General features: G+C 41.0%; 1 protein-coding gene across 3 annotated transcripts in view; it reads left to right on the top strand.

Moving 5' to 3' along the window:
* Positions 1-16,075, top strand: part of TANGO6 (transport and golgi organization 6 homolog) — a 192,532-nt gene that overhangs the window by 103,902 nt on the left and 72,555 nt on the right. The window contains exon 16 of one of the 3 annotated variants that reach the window (XM_070613764.1): positions 8,978-10,272. The exons of the other annotated variants lie outside the window; for them this stretch is intronic. Within the exon in view, the coding sequence (XP_070469865.1) occupies positions 8,978-9,015 (38 nt within the window). The 3' untranslated portion in view covers positions 9,016-10,272. Of the gene's footprint in view, positions 1-8,977; positions 10,273-16,075 lie in introns of those variants that run through there. 3 annotated transcript variants of the gene reach the window in all.

A 16,075-nucleotide genomic window follows, 5' to 3' on the forward strand; every position in this document is an offset into this window, starting at 1 on the left:
GTGCATGAACTTAACCATTCGGCCACAGGGCCGGCCCCAAAAGATTGCTTTTTTAAAGGAAAGAAATGCTTTATTATTTACTATTTACTGAGTGCCCATATGGGGCTAGAAGGTGGAACACTGGGGAGCAAGGACAAAGAAAACAGTTATTCACTCTAAAAACAGGAGTTAAATTAAGATGAACTAATGAATTTCTCTGTAAGTCAGTAAGCACACTTTTGATATTTTTATATTGGGCTGTGTAACATAGAATTGAGAGGAGTTTCTTTAACCTGCAGTCCATAAACTTAACCATTGACTGCCACACTGAATATAGATATCTTGAAGCCTTAAAATTAGGCAAGCCAGTCATTCAGGTGTGGGCCAGTGGTGTACAGTATCCATTGAACCAGCCAGCTGCCATGTTGAATTTTGAGGATTGTGTTTTGGGGCTGTTTTCTTACCATGTATTTCCTGTATCAGAGGGTGTTATGAGATACACTGTCAGTTGTTAATAGTTTGGCTTAAAAACAATACCACACTAAACTGGACTTCTTTGCTTCTTTATGCTAAATCAGCTCTCTTCTCAGGTGCTGATATATTTGTCCCTGGCTTTTTAGTAATTCCATCATGTATCCACTAGCATGTTATCTAAAGCAGAAAGGGAAGTGATCTCAACTTCAGTTTGGCTAATTTGTCTGTGAGTTATAGCAAAACGTATAAATTCTGCTCTTTACCCACTGGGGGAAGGTTTTGGAAAACAAACTACCTTTTTTTTTTTCTTTAAATATTGACACCTGAGCTAACAACTATTGCCAATCTTCTTTTCTTTTTTTTCTTCCTCTTCTCTTCAAAGGCCTCCAGTACATAGTTGTATATTCTAGTTGTGAGTGCCTCTGGTTGTGCTGTGTGGGACGCTGTCTCAGCATGGCTTGATGAGTGTTGCCGTGTCCGCACCCAGGATCCAAACCGGCAAAACCCTGGGCTGCCAAAGCGGAGCACGCGAACCTAACCACTCAGCCGTGGGGCTGGCCCCAGTGAACTAGCTTTTTGACAGTTGCATCAAGAAATCACACTGAATTCTTCCTTCACCAGCATTTCAAGGAATTTACAAAGATTCCACATGGCCATGCATCATTTCTACAGACACAGCCCTTAATTTTCCTAATTTCTGGGAGACCCTTCTGGCTAAAGAAGATAGAACCTAGATCTCCAACCTCCTAAATCCTTTCATCAGTGAAAATATTTTTTTCTACCCTTTGAAGAAAGACCAACTTTCTATATTTGCCTTAGTCTTAACTATCGGTCTGAAACATACCAGACAAGTGCACCATTATAAGAAATCCTTCTCTCACAATAGATGTGAACGTTAAGCTTCAAGTATCACAGGTTCGAGTGCAGCCTCTGACTTCTGTGTGTGTCATCGAGCTTGTCAGAGCTGAGAAGGAATGTACACCATACATAGACGACATCAATGTAATGTGTATTTTCTCTGTAACTTCTGGTAGACCCCCACCATGGGGATGACGAATGCTGAAAATGCACATTCCTCAGTCCCCACTGCCCAGTCCAAATCGTTTCCTGTGGTGAGAGTAAAGGTAGGGATGAATGACTAGGTTGAGTGGGTGAGAGACTTTACTCCTCCTTACATATTCCTATAATTAGCCCAATTTCCAAAACAGTCTTCTGGCATTTCAAAGCAAATTCCATCAATTCTCAAAGTTGTAATCTTTCTGTAGCCTACTCTTCCGAGCATCCAGCCGTAAACATTGCCCTAGCTTTAACTGGTACTTTCTAATTCACATTACCAACTTGTCCAGGTGCATAGATGAGGTGGCTTACTGAAATCCTTTAAGTGAAATTAAAGCCCATTTTTGTGACATAGCCAGTATTCTTAGTTTACTAGTGGTGTGGAAATCCTTGTGAATAGCCACTTTGTAAAGCTTCTTTAATAAGTACCCTAGTTTCATTGGCCCAGGCGTTGCTCTCTCCCCACCCCCAACTCTTCAGCAGAGGGAGTTCTGTGGGAGAACAGAGCCCACGGGTGGGAGCCAGGTTCAGTACACTACTACTTCCTCTTGGCATCACTTCTAGTTCCCTAACCATACCTACGTTTCTTTCTGTCACTAGACAATGGTGAAAAATCAGCGAGAGCTTCTTTTCTTTCTACTTTTAAAAACTGAGGTATCACATACATACAGTAAAGTATATAAAGTACACTCATTTTAATAGTATGGTCATGCATCACTTAATGACAGGGATACATTCTGAGAAATGTATTGTCAGGCGATTTCATCGTTGTGCAAACATCATAGGGTGTACTTATACAAACCTAGGTGGTAGAGCCTACTACACACCTAGGCTATGTGGTACTTATCTTATGGGACCACCGTTGTGTATGCAGTCTGTCGTTGACCAAAACATCATGACTGTATAGTTTTATGGTTCTTTACATATTTACCACCACCCAGATCAATATATACAAACTTCTAGTAACTCATAAAGTTTCCTTTTGTCCCTTCCTAGTCTATACTTGCCCCTAGAGGTAAGTACTATTCTGACTTTTTATCACCATCAATTTATTTTGATTGTTCTTCAACCTCATTTTAATGTAATTAAACCCCCTGCTTCCAGTAAGCTGATGGATCTAGACACTTGGGTAAATTCAGCTCAAATTTTGGGGGGACAAGAATATTTCATAGACTATGCTGTGTATTGTATTTCCTGTTGTCTCACATTAGAAGGCACGTGATATCTAGTTATCTCATTTTAGTGATGTTGAGTTTGATCAGTGGTGTTTCCAGTAGGATACATCCATTATAAACTTCTCCATCAACCTTCCTCTTAGTGGTTTCAAGTAACCATTGGTGATTTTTTAAGTAACCATTGGTGGTATTGTGTAGGTCCATTATTTCATAGGGGTTACATTTTTTACACATTAGGAAGCAGATATAGAGAGGGTTACTAACTTGCCTAATATCACACAGCTAATTAATGGTGGACCCAGAATTTGAACCCAGACAGTCTGACTCCAGACCCAGTCTCTTACCCAATACACTATTGCATCCTGAACATTTTCCCATGTTGTTAAGCATCTTTTTCCTGTCATTAACGTGGACATTTTCCACATCCTCTATAATTTTTAATGATTGTATGATAATATATCATTTGAATGTACCATAATTTTTTTCAACTCACCGACTCATAGGTTGTTCCACTTTCTTGCTGTTATGAATTACATTGAGATGAGTATTCTTATAGCTAAATCTTTGTGCAGATCCATGATAATTTCCTAGAAAAAATTTACAAAAGTAGAATTTGTTAAAAAGCATGTGCATATTTTTAAAGATGTTTATTGCAAACTTGTCTTCCAGAGAGATTGTGCCAGTTTATATCTCAATACTTGAGACTATTTTTCTGTACTTTCATCAGCTCTATATAGGCTGTGTATTATCATTTTTATCAAGGAGATATGTAAAGAAATTCTTGTTTTTATTTCTATTATTCAATTCATAAGTTAAATATTTTTCATATATTTGTTGGCTAAATTTGTGTGTGTGTGTGTGTGTTTTTTGTGTGTGTGTATGTGTGTGTGTGAATTGCATATTCTTTCCCATTTTTCCGTTGGGGCATTGATTTTGTTGTTTGATTTATACAGGCTTTATATATTTAAAGATTTTGAACCACTGACATTTATTTTGTAAATATTTTCTTCGGGTTATTTGCATTTTAATTTTGTTCATTTTCTCTGTTTAATTTTGATTTTTCAAATGAAAACACTGAATTTTTAATTTTGATGTAGGCAAATCTATCTTTTTCTTTATGGTTTCTTTCTTACATAGAAAGGCTTTCTCAAACCAACCTTGTATTGGTATGAATCTATATATTTTAATCTCTACTCTTCAATGTAGAAAATATTGTGGAAAGATTTTGGTTTAGTTTCTTTTATTTAAGGAACTATTTAGTTTTTTAATGTACTTTTAGAAATTTAGTCTTAACACATTGCTAAATTACCAATCACTCCAAATGTTTCTCCATCTGTTTCCTCTTACATGGCCCAGTGTCGATGTTGACAATAACCTGTGGACTGTTATATGTCATTGCATTTTTTGAAACGTCTTTTAAAGATGTAACATTAAATTACTGTGCCCAAGATTTTGAATTGGTAATTAGGACACTACTTAACAAGTGGAATTAAAGCAAAGGGGATTAAATCTGTGGGGGTATTTCCTTTTGAGATTGCCTAGAGCATTATTCCTGAGCTGGTGTAGACTACACTCCTTTCTCACACATGCCAGATGCAATATATTCTTTCTCTTCAGCAGAGCTGGACAAACACTACCCAGTTCTTTGTTCCTCTAGACCAGTGATTCTCAAATAGGAGGTGCAGGGAGGAATTTTGCCTCCCAGGAGATGTTGGCAATGTCTAGAGACATTTTTGCTTATCACAGCTGGGGAGAATGTTAAACATATGGTACACAAGGCAGCCCCCCTACAACAAAGAATCGTCTGGCTCAGAATGTCAATAGGGCGTCTGTTGATACATTCTTTCTAGAGCTCATGGGGGCCATTCCATTTCTGCTTTATAACATCACTCAGATGTGTTAGTTAAATCCAGGACTGCCACATACAGTTATGCAGGTTGTTCACAGCTATATAAACTCCAAGGGGCATCATTGTATGAATGGTGTGCCCTGAAGTACAGTACTCAACTTGTGCAGTCATCCTGGTGGCCTTGACTAAATTCTAGTCTATCTCCCATCACTTACATTTTAGATTGGCATTTCACTGGAGAGAGTTTGAAAAAGTTACTCTTTTCTTTCTCTATACATTTACATATCCTTTTGGATGTGGGAGCGTCTGCACATGGCTAATCTTTCTATTTTATACCAATCTTATGAGCATAATTTTTGGTGGGTAGCCTTTCCTGTTATCTGCTGGATATGGGGATATGTCCTATTGAGCACATGTCCATCTTTGAAATGATTATATGCTTCCTATCTTCTTTTGCCTTTCCTTTACCTTTAATGGACCAAAATATGAACTAACATATATTTTAAAATCATCCCTTGTATTGAGGGAATGTTTTATGTCCTTTGCTAACATTTATTTCTCATTCTAAGGAAAAAGAGAAAAATCAGTGAAGTTGCTTTTTGTTTGTATGTGGCTCTCATTTGAATCCCAAGCTTGGGCTGATGGAAAAACAGTTTCCACCTCTGCCCCATGGCAACACCCAAACACTCTCTGAATTCTAATTTAGTTTCCTGCTTGTGTCAAGTTCTAAATCATATAAATTCTTGGATTATTTGGTAGCTCTTCCTAATGCTCAAAGTTCTTTATCTTGAATATAGTTATTTTTCTTAATATTGGGGGTGGGGAAATCAATGTAGTTCGGTTCAGAAACATTTGTTGAGTAGCTTCTGAACGGCAGGTTCTGTGCTTGGAGCTGAAAATAGGAGCGTGAAAAAGCCACAGTCTCTTCCTGCGAGGAGTTTATAGTTTAGTGGGAGAAGTTGACTCAGACAGATATCATCTCTCTGAGTGACCTGCTCTCGGAGGGAGAGCCTATGTTGGATATTGTGGGAGCACAGAGGAAATGGCCTTGTCTGTCTTTTTTCTTCTTGAGACCCTGTGTTGGAAGGTGGCCGTGGACACAGGGCTACATCAGTTCATCATTAACATAGCGGAGCGGGCCAGTTTTTGAAAAACAGTTTCTGTATGATAGTTTTGAAAGATTTTCAGCTCACAGCATAGGCCTGAATTAAGGTAAAAAGGTCTACTGGATGTGTGAATAATTGGCTGCCAGTCTGGGAGTTTAGCTTTCATCGATTTCAGCACAATAGACAGCATTCAGGATTAGAGTTTACATATCCTAAAGGAGAAATTTTCAGCAAAATTCAGAGGATCAGATGAAATGCTTCTTGCCAAGCTGCCCAGCTTAATATCTGTATAGTTCAATTCAGCAAGTATTTATATCAACAGAAGTTGGAAATATTGATCTGGCCAGAATTGAAGGTTGAAGCCCAGACCAAGTAACTATTTTTTTCTCTTCCTCCTTTCTCTTTTTCTTTCTCCTGTCAATTTTTTTGAGGTATAACTTTAAAATCTATTTATAGACCTTTCCCCTCCTAATTGTATCAGTAATACATGGTAATTTTGGACAATTTAGAAAATATTAAAAAGTATAAAAAAAGAAAGTAATCACTCATCTAAAAAAAGATAGTCTCACCATTTGGAAGTAAACACTCTTTGTTTACATTTTGATTGTTTCCTCTAGTTTCTTTTTCTTTCTCAGAATTGTGATTACACTGTATGTATACTGCTTTTTTTTCCATTTAACATTATTTATAACCACTTTTCCATGTCATTAAATATTTCTTGAAAATATAAGATTTATTGGTTGCGTATAAGCAATAATCTAAATTTATCATAATTTTATTTAATTATCTTTGAAATATTATTGTTGATTAGGTTGTTTCAAGTTCCTTACTTTATGAGGATTATGAGAAGTGTGCTATTGAGTATTCTTATACATAAATCCTTTTGGTGAATCTTTAATTCTTTCCGTAGGATTGGTTCCTACAGGGAAATTACTAGGTCAAAGTCTGTGCATGCTTTTAAGGCTCTTGCTATTTAGTGCTAAGTTGCCTTCCAGAAATGTGCGCTCTTGTCAGCAGTGAATGAGACTGCTAATATCTCATAGAGAAACATTATTCCATGCCTTCAGACCAAACTTCTAACCCTGACCAGCCATCTCCAAAATGTGTACCTTTGCTCCTAGAATGAATGGAGGAGCCTGTCAGAGAAGTTGGTGGGTGGGTGGATGAAGGGAGGCAGAAAGCAGGGAGGGGAGGGTGGGGCTGATGGATGAAAGGGTGGGTGCATGACTCAGTGTGAACCCATCGCTGCTCTAGAAGAGCAACTCAGATCTGGTAGTGTCATCATAATATACAAAGAACAGCACTTACTTATCTTTAGAGGCAGAACGTAGTCTTCTAATCAGCAAGCTCAGACAAGTTCCAGTTTACTCTAGGTCAGAAACTTCTAAAAATGAGAGCAGAACTAGAAAGCCATATTCATGTTGCTCCATCTGAAGAGTTTACCTTCAGTGAACTCTGTAGGAAAGATCAGGAATTAATTTTTGGAATGAAGAATGAGGGGAGAGAACTAAATCTCAGGTCTTGATTGGAGAGTGTGTGGCAAGTAGAATGACACCGGGATTGTTGAGGCAAAGCAGTGTATTCTTCTAAGTTAGGAGATACCTTTTCTCAAATTATTCTATATTCAGGAAAAGGGTAGGTCTTGGGCTTTAGGGTGTATTTCTCTTAAAACCTGCAAAATGCCCTTATTTAATGTGCTTTGTCAACTCTTTTCCATGTCACCTGCTTAATTTTTATGTTTTAGTTTAGCCCCTCAGAGTTCATCCAAGTGATAAGCAACCCATGATCCTATCCAGCTCCAGGATGAAGCCCATAATCTGATTTTAGAAAAGCTATCATCTGCCCAGAGAGGAGGAAATTCAGCCCCAAATTCTGCTCTCACAACCACTTTCTTCTGCCAGTTATAGAAAACAAAGGAAAATTGAATAATTGGATTTGTCTAGCAGGCTACTGTGAGTTCCTATTGGCTTGGCCAGGGAATTAAGATGAGGGGAGAAGCTTTTAAACAGCTGCATGTATTTTAAAGTATGGATGTACCACAATTTGTACCATTTATTCAACCATCTCTCTGTAAATAAATATCCACTTTTTTCTCTTTTTTTATGTGACATGCAGTACTGCAATATAAATTCTCATATATATGTGATAATAGAAATATATATATTATATATACACATTTCATATATAGGTACACACTAACATCCTGGAACCTTTATTTCTGTAGGATTGATATTTGCCAAAGTGGAGTTACTGGGTCAAAGTCTGTTTATAGTGTAAATTATTCATGTAATGGTACTGACAAATTACTTCCTAAAATTGTGGGTGAGAGGGCTTTCTGAACCCCTGTTGTGTCTATTGTCAAATAGAGAAAAATATCTTTTGAAAAGTGTCTCTTCCAAAGTGAATGAACTAAGAAAACTCTCTTTTTATATTATTTTTTTGTTTTTCTTGATTGTAATGAGAAAAAATCTTGTTTTAAGAAATACGATATTAATACATTTTGCTAATAAGTTGCATACAAGATTAGTCAAAGAATGACAAACTAGGTTGCCTTTAGAAGTATCTTACTCAACAAAATTTGTTTAAAGTTGCAGCATTATAATGGTAGCTCAAGGGCATTCTAATTAGGTAGTTTCCAGAAATATTTAACTTGTACTAGCTTAAAGTTTTTACTTAATGGGCTTTTATTTTCAGAATATACGTTTTGGTTCTCTTCTGTATAATAAACAAGTCCAAAACTTAATGGCTTAAAACCACAACCATTTATTTATTCAGAATTCTGTAATACGGATTTTTTTCTAGAGTTTCATGTAAATGGAATCCTACAATGTATACCCTCTTATGTCTGACTTCTTTTGCTCAGAATCATGTTTTTGAGATTCATCCATGTTGTTGTGTCTATCAGTAGTTCACTACTTTTCATTGCTAAGTAGCGTTACTTTATATGAATATACCACAATTTGTTCATACATTTACCTGTTGATGGACATTCAGGTTGTTTCCAGTTCTGTAGTATTATGATGTAGCTGCTATGAACATTCTGGTACAAGTCTTTGTGTGACTGTGTATATATTTTTTTTCTTGGGTGATAGGAATGGAATTGCTGGGTCATACCTTAAGTGTATCAGAAATTGCCAAACTGTTTTCCAAAGTAGTTGTACGATTTTACATTATGACAAGCACTATGTTAGAGTTCCAGTTGCTCCATATCGTCACCAAGACTTGGTATCAATAGTTTTTTTAGTTTTTAGCCATTTTAATGAGTCAATAATAGTATCTCATTGTGGGTTTGTTTTTCTTTTCTTTTTTTTTTCTTTTTTTCCTTCTTCTCCTCAAAGTCCCAGTACATAGCTGTGATGCGGGCTCGGCGAGCTGAGGAGTCGAAAGAAAGATTTCTTGGACTCTCAAGGTCTGGCGGTAGTGCTCCTTTATTCAGATAATAGCATGGAATAGCATGGGGACAGGACCCGTGGGCAGTGAAGAGCTGCAATGAGTTGATGGTAGGGCTAAATTTATAAGGCATAGGTGTGTGAGTTATTTCTTTACAAGACAAAGGAAAGATCATGTAAAAAAGTTGTTAAAATGGTATCAGTGCAGGTGGGGTCTGGTTATTGGGTGGTCCTATGACTTTGGATATGAATCAGATTGGATCAGGTCAGGACATCCTATGCTTCCCAGAGGATGATATAGATCAGTATGTAGGCCACGACACCTTGGGCTTCTCCCCCTGGGGCAGCCTTGATCCTCATCATAAAATCCCCGCTGAACCCATTTGGCCCTGAAATCTTTTGGGGATATGGACGATGGTCAATCTTCTGTAACTACTTCTAGCTGTACAAGGTCATAGGGCTGTCCCTAAATGGGGCCATAGGGGTACAGGCAGGAAGTTCGGTGGACCGGAAGGTTGCTCCCGCAGAGTCCAAAGCTGACAAGGTATACAGATCCTTTGGAGACGAGAGAATCATTTGACAAGAAGTGGTTCAGGAGGCAAAACTTTGTTGACATGTGGAAGACAAACAACAAAACAGACAACAAATTATAATAAGAAATGCAAGCAATATGATTAACCCAATGAATAAGGCTTTGATAGTAGTCAGGAGACCTGGACCTGACCAGGAGTCCAACCAATCATTTAGGGATAAGGTAGGGTCAGACGTGGATTTAATTTGGTGGCTCATATCAGATAGAAAGCCAGAGATATTTAGATGGTAGTCAGGAATATAGACACAACATTTGGTTTTTATAATGGCACAAGTACCCCCCTGTACTGCTGTCAAGACATCCAGTGCCATTCAGTATGGCGGTGAAGCCGGTGTCCAACTGACAGCATCTGGAGAAAGGGTGCAGAGCCCAACTGTGGGCATCAATATAGTTATGAGATTTAGTCAAGTTCCACTCAGCCAGGGCACTTAGTCCCTGAGCCAGCACAAGGCAAGTCAGGGAAGCAGGAGGCAAAGGCCTGGAGCTGGCTGGTGGCTGGGGCTCCCAATGCCGGGGTTGAGAGTTAAGTCCCTAGCAAAAGATTTTCAAGTTTTCGATCTTACAGAAGGTCCAGGTTCTGCTCAGGTCCAGCCTGAACTTAACCTTGACATGGTGACAACAGAGGAGGAGATGAACGAAAGAGACAAAGAAAGGAAAAGAAGAGATCAGGCCTTGCCCACATGGCCTGTCCCCGAGGGTTATCAAGATAAGAGGCACACAGCAGTTCCTGTGCTGGGGCACACAACACTAGCAGGACAGTTCACAGAATAAATCACAGCTCTCCTATCCTCATAACCGACTTGGTAGGTGTGTAAAATACTCAACAAGTCAACCGCCAAGAGAGGGCACCCCACTGGGGGTCACCAGGGTGATCAGGCCCAGAAACCAGAGTGGAGGCTCCCAGGAGTGGAGCCTTTGACTCTTTAAAAATTTCTTTGTTTCTCAGTTACAAAACTCAAAAGGAGACCAAAATGGCCACTGAAACTCTAAGAGAGACAAAAGAAAAGGGTCCATTACCTTGAAAATCCCCCCTGAACCTAGGGCAGCGTTCTACCTGTTGTTCCTCCTGTGGGGTTCCTATAGCAAGGGGTGATGGGGGCATCCCCCTGCATTGCATCCCTTGTATATCTTCCCTATTATGCCTGGCAGTAATAGGTGCCTGGTGAATGGTCCCAGAGATAGATGAATAGAGAAAAACAGTGAAGAATTTTCCACCGGTCTGGGGGACATTCTACCCAATTGCATCTGGGAGCTGTTCTTCCAAGAAGGGGTTCCCATACTAAACCAAAGGTTAGAGTTTGGTACTTTCCTTGAACCAGAGTCCTGATTGAGACTTTCCCGCAGTTCAGAGTGTGGTCAGGAGCCATAGGGAGGGATCCCAATCCAGCCTTAGGAAAAGAAACTTGCCACAGGAATCTTGGAGATTGGCAACCATCCTAATGACTTAAGTGGTTGACCCGTGCCCATGTGAAATTTATATATTTGAGAGAGGATTAGGAAGGAATGGATTAATTCATTCTTCATCACCCTTAGGCTTAAGGTACTGATTCTCTTCAGGCTGAATGCCATGGTTTACCCCACAGAGTAGCCATGGGCAGCAAACCTGGATTCATACTGCTGTTTGAGAAAGTTCCCAATAGAGAAGTAAATTTAGATCCATCCTTGAAAAACAGAAAGGCACAAGGAAGGAAAGCGCACTTACCAGAACTTCAGCTCACAAGCTGGTTAAGCAGGATCCCCGTATGGGCCACCAAAAGAAATGATGCAGGGTCAGGGAGCCGAGGAGCCAAAAGAAAGATCTCTTGGACTCTCAAGGTCTGGTGGTAGTGCTCCTTTATTCAGCGAATAGCATGGAGTAACATGGGGACAGGACCCATGGGCAGTAAAGGGCTGCAGCGTGAGGACAGGACCCATGGGCAGTGAAGAGCTGCAATGAGTTGATGGTAGGGCTAAATTTATAAGGCATAGGTATGTGAGTTATTTCTTTACAAGACAAAGGAAAGATCATGTAAAAAAGTCATTAAAATGATGTCAGTGCAGGTGAGGTCTGGTTATCATATGGTCCTATGACTTTGTATATGAATCAAGTTGATCAGGTCAGGTTGTCCTATGCTTCCCTGAGGATGATATAGATCAGTATGTAGGCCAGGACGCCTTGGGCTTTTCTCCCTGGGGCAGCCTTGATCCTTATCAGTTGTGTATCCTAGTTGTAAGTCCTTCCAGTTCTTCTATGTGGGATGCCACCACAGCAAGGCTCGACCAGTGGTGCTAGGTCCAAGGCCAGGATCCAAGCCTGCAAACGCCAAGGCACTGAAGCTGAGCATGCGAACTTAACCACTAGGCCACCGGGCCGACCCCCTCATTGTGGTTTTAATTTGTATTTTTCTGGTGACTACTGATGTTGAGCATGTATTTTCATATGCTTGTTTTCTATTTATGTATCTCTTTTGTGAAGTAACTGTTCATATCTTTTTCCATTTTTTAATTGGATTATTTCTCTTATTTATTTATTTTCTTTTTGAGGAAGATTAGCCCTGAGCTAACTGCTGGCAATCCTCCTCTTTTTTCTGAGGAAGACTGGCCCTGAGCTAACATCCATGCCCATCTTCCTCTACTTTATATGTGGGACGCCTACCACAGCATGGCCTGCCAAGCAGTGCCATGTCCATACCCGGGATCCAAACCGGTGAACCCCAGGCTGCCGAAGTGGAACGTGCACACTTAACCGCTGAGCCACCGGGCCAGCCATATTTCTCTTATTTTTATTGAGTTGTAAGAGTTCTTGTATGTAGTGGATATAAGTTTTTTGTCAGATATGTGTATTGCAAACATTTCCCCTCAGTCTTCTCTGGTATTTTGAAGAGCAGATATTAATATATTTGGTTAAAATAATATTTATTATAATATTAAGTAAATATACAAAAACATAAAATTAGGTTATGTATTTTAATTCATTTACAGCTTGAAAAACAAACACGTTTAAAATTTTATGTTGGAGAGGATGTAGAGAAAAGGGCACCCTCACACACTGCTAGTGGGAATGCAAACTGGTGCAGCTATTATGGAAAACAGTATGGAGATTTCTCAAAAAATTAAAAATAGAAATACCATACAATCCAGCTATCCCACTACTGGGTATTTATCCAAAGAACTTGAAATCAACAATTCAAAGAGATTTATGTACCCATATGTTCACTGCAGCATTATTCAAATAGTGGGAGCAACCTAAGTGCTTATCAACTGATAAATAGATAAAAGAAGATGTGATGTGTATATATATATATATATACAATGAAATACTACTCAGCCATAAAAAAAAGACAAAATCATCCCATTTGCAACAACATGATGGACCTTGAGGGTGTTATGTTGAGCAAAATAAGCCAGAAAGACAAACACTGCATGATTTCACTCATATGTGGAAGATAAACAAACACCTGGATAAAGAGAAGAGATTAGTGGTTACAAGAGGGAAAGGTTGGGAGGTGGGTTTAAGGAGTAAAGGGGCACATATATACAGTGATGGATAAAAATTAGACTATTGGTGTGAGCATGATGCAGTCTATACAGAAACTGATAAATAATAATGTACACCTGAAATTACACAATGTTATAAACCATTATGACCTCAATAATATAATTTTCAAAAATTAAAAAAAAATAAAATAAATTCAAAGAAAAAATGAAGAAGAACGTGGAATATCAGATTCTGAGAGAAAAGCAGCGTTGTTCTATAAAGTGCTGATTGAAAGATCACATAATATATGGGTAAATAAACTTTTTGAATAAGAAAAGAAACCCTGCAGATTTCCAGACCCCACCCTAAAAACATATTCTGTGGGTGCTGGGGATCTCTAGGTGTCCTAAGAGCCCAGGTGAGTCTGTTTGCGTCATGTTTGGGATTTGCCAACCTATCTGACTCCCCCAGTAACCACAAGTCTGCCTCAGTCACACCAAGTCTCAGAGAGAGATTCTGAGGTTCTAACTTCCAGTGGGCAGTGGGGGTCACTGCAAAGAGGCATTAGCGGACTTTTCTGGGTTAACTGAGACTCACAGAGGGAACTTTCTGGAAACCCCAGGGCCTGTGTCCCTCCTCTAACCCAGGTTAGGGAAACTTCTTAACTTACCAGCACTTTCTCTGGCCTTGAGGGTGTGTGTCGGGGGAAGGAGCCACGGTCTTGCTGCTGTGGCCCTGGGAACAAGCGTGCTGTCCACAGGGTGGGTGACTTCACCTGGGCCTGAGGGCTACCAGCTGCTGACAGTGCCCCCTTCTGTTCTGGGCTGATGAGGCAGATGAGCTTGGGATACAGGCCCAAACACTGTGCTCTTTCCTCTCTGCTGATTTTCTCCCACCCCGACTCCCCAGGAACAACTGTCCCCTTACCTGCTGAGAGAGGCATTCCACTGGGAACAGCCAGCAGCTTATTCCCGTGGCACACAGCACTCAGTGAGCTGTTTAGCATCTACATCAGATCACTTCACTACCCTGTTCAAATCCCTCCCATGACTTCCCGTCACTTTTAAGACAGGATGCTCTCCTCACCATAGCCGACAAGGCCTGCTATGGTCCAGCCCACGCCTACTTCTCCAACCACATCTTTCATCCTTCTCTATCTTTCCTCGCCAGCTCCACTGCTGGTCCTAGAACAGGCCAGCCTCATTCCTACCTCAGTGTCTTTGCACTTGCCATTTCCTCCTCCAGGAATACTCTTCCTCCAGCTCCTCACATGACTCCCTCACTCACATCTCCACTGAAATGTCACCTCCTCAGAGAAGCCTTTCCTGACTACCTTATGTACTACAGCACTCCTTCCTCACTCTATCCTCTTAACCTATTTTACTTTTCTTTCTAGCAATTATAATTACTTGAAATTATATTGTTCACTTGTTTCTTCCTTTAGTTTGTGGGTGCCTTGAGGAGAAGGGCTTTGATCATCTCATTCACTGAAATATCCCAAGACACCAGCACAGTGGCTGTTAGGTAACAGCTGCTCAATAAATATTTGTCAAATAAATGGATGCATGGATGGGTGGATTGGTAGATGTAACAGCATCTTCTCAGTCCTGCCTCTCTTCTCCTTTCAAACACACACACACACACACACACACTTGCACATACAGAGGGAAGTACTCATCAGGAAGTACTCATCTGCATTTCTTAAAGAACCTTCCTGAGCCCTGCTCCAATTTACATAGCCACATAGTGAGCAGCCACACCCAAGGGCCCTTTTTGGAGGCAGAAGGTCTTAGAAGACCAGGTACCACATGTGGGAATGTACTTGAAGGGAACAGGAGGTTTGGGGCCTGGCCTTGGACAAGTTGGATTTCAAGTCAGACACTGTTACAGAAAATCATTTTATTGAACAGAAAGGGCTGGGAATAAAGGAGCATGTGAGCCTCAGGGGGGATGCTGCTTGCCTCTTCATCCTGTTCCTGCTCCAGGGAGCGGGTCTTCCTGGGTCTCTTTATTCTGCCTCCTGAGACCCCAGGCAGGAGGCTCCCTGGGTAGCCACAGATTGCTTCTTTCAGATTCAAAAAGCCCAGCTCCTTCTGGTTTGTGCTGGTAGCTGCTGGCAACGACTCAAGCAGGAGCCCATCTGGTAGACGGGGCCCCTGATAAAGCCGCCCTACACCATCTCTCTGCTCCTGCATCCTCCTCAGCTGGCAGAGTGCAGACTTTTCTTTCTTTTGCCCAAGAAGGGACTCTAGAGGATTGAGCAGAGAAACAGCAGGTTTTCTTCCAGGCCAGCTTCGGTCCTGGGATGCTCAGAGCAGCCTCTCATTTCAAACCTCAGTTGCTGAGGCTCCTTGCCTATGGCCAGTTAGTATGGAAGGAGGCTCCTGGCGGAGAAAGGCTCAGACAGAATGGCTCAGGTTCTAACCTCCGATGGTGGGTGGTGGGGTTCACTGCAGGAAGAAGCATTAGATCTCTCTGGAAGTTAAATGTTTGCCCTCTCTACAGAATGGCTCAGCCAGCGAGCTTCCACAGGGTCTGCCTCCTGCCACCGTGCTGCAATCGCCGAATTTTGGTTTTGGGGCAGTCTAGGTCTTCGTCTGGCTCTGCCACAGCTCGAGGTCTCTTGAGCCCCCGCCTGGGAACTGGCTTCTCTGCTTCCACCTTTGCTGGGGTGGCCACAGGAGCATCCCCATAGGCCCGGCAGCCACCAACCAGGCAATATGTCTCTCCATGCCAGCCCATCTGGGTTTCTGCACACCCTCGGTAGAGGACATGGTATAGACAAGGTGTAGGAGGAGTAGTGGGAGCCACTGCTGTTGGACAGAAAATCACAACTGATCAGTCACTTCTGGACACAGTGTCCTGCCAGGACCTCCCCTCTCTCACGTCTCTCTCAGCTTCTGGTTGAAGCCCTTTCAAGTGCTTGGCATCCAAAACTCAGCCTTGGCCCATCACCTCTGAGTCCCCTAGAGAAGGGACGTTGGCGGCAAAAGCAATT

This window comes from Equus przewalskii, chromosome 3 (genome assembly GCF_037783145.1).
Source record: "Equus przewalskii isolate Varuska chromosome 3, EquPr2, whole genome shotgun sequence".
NCBI lineage: Eukaryota > Metazoa > Chordata > Mammalia > Perissodactyla > Equidae > Equus > Equus przewalskii.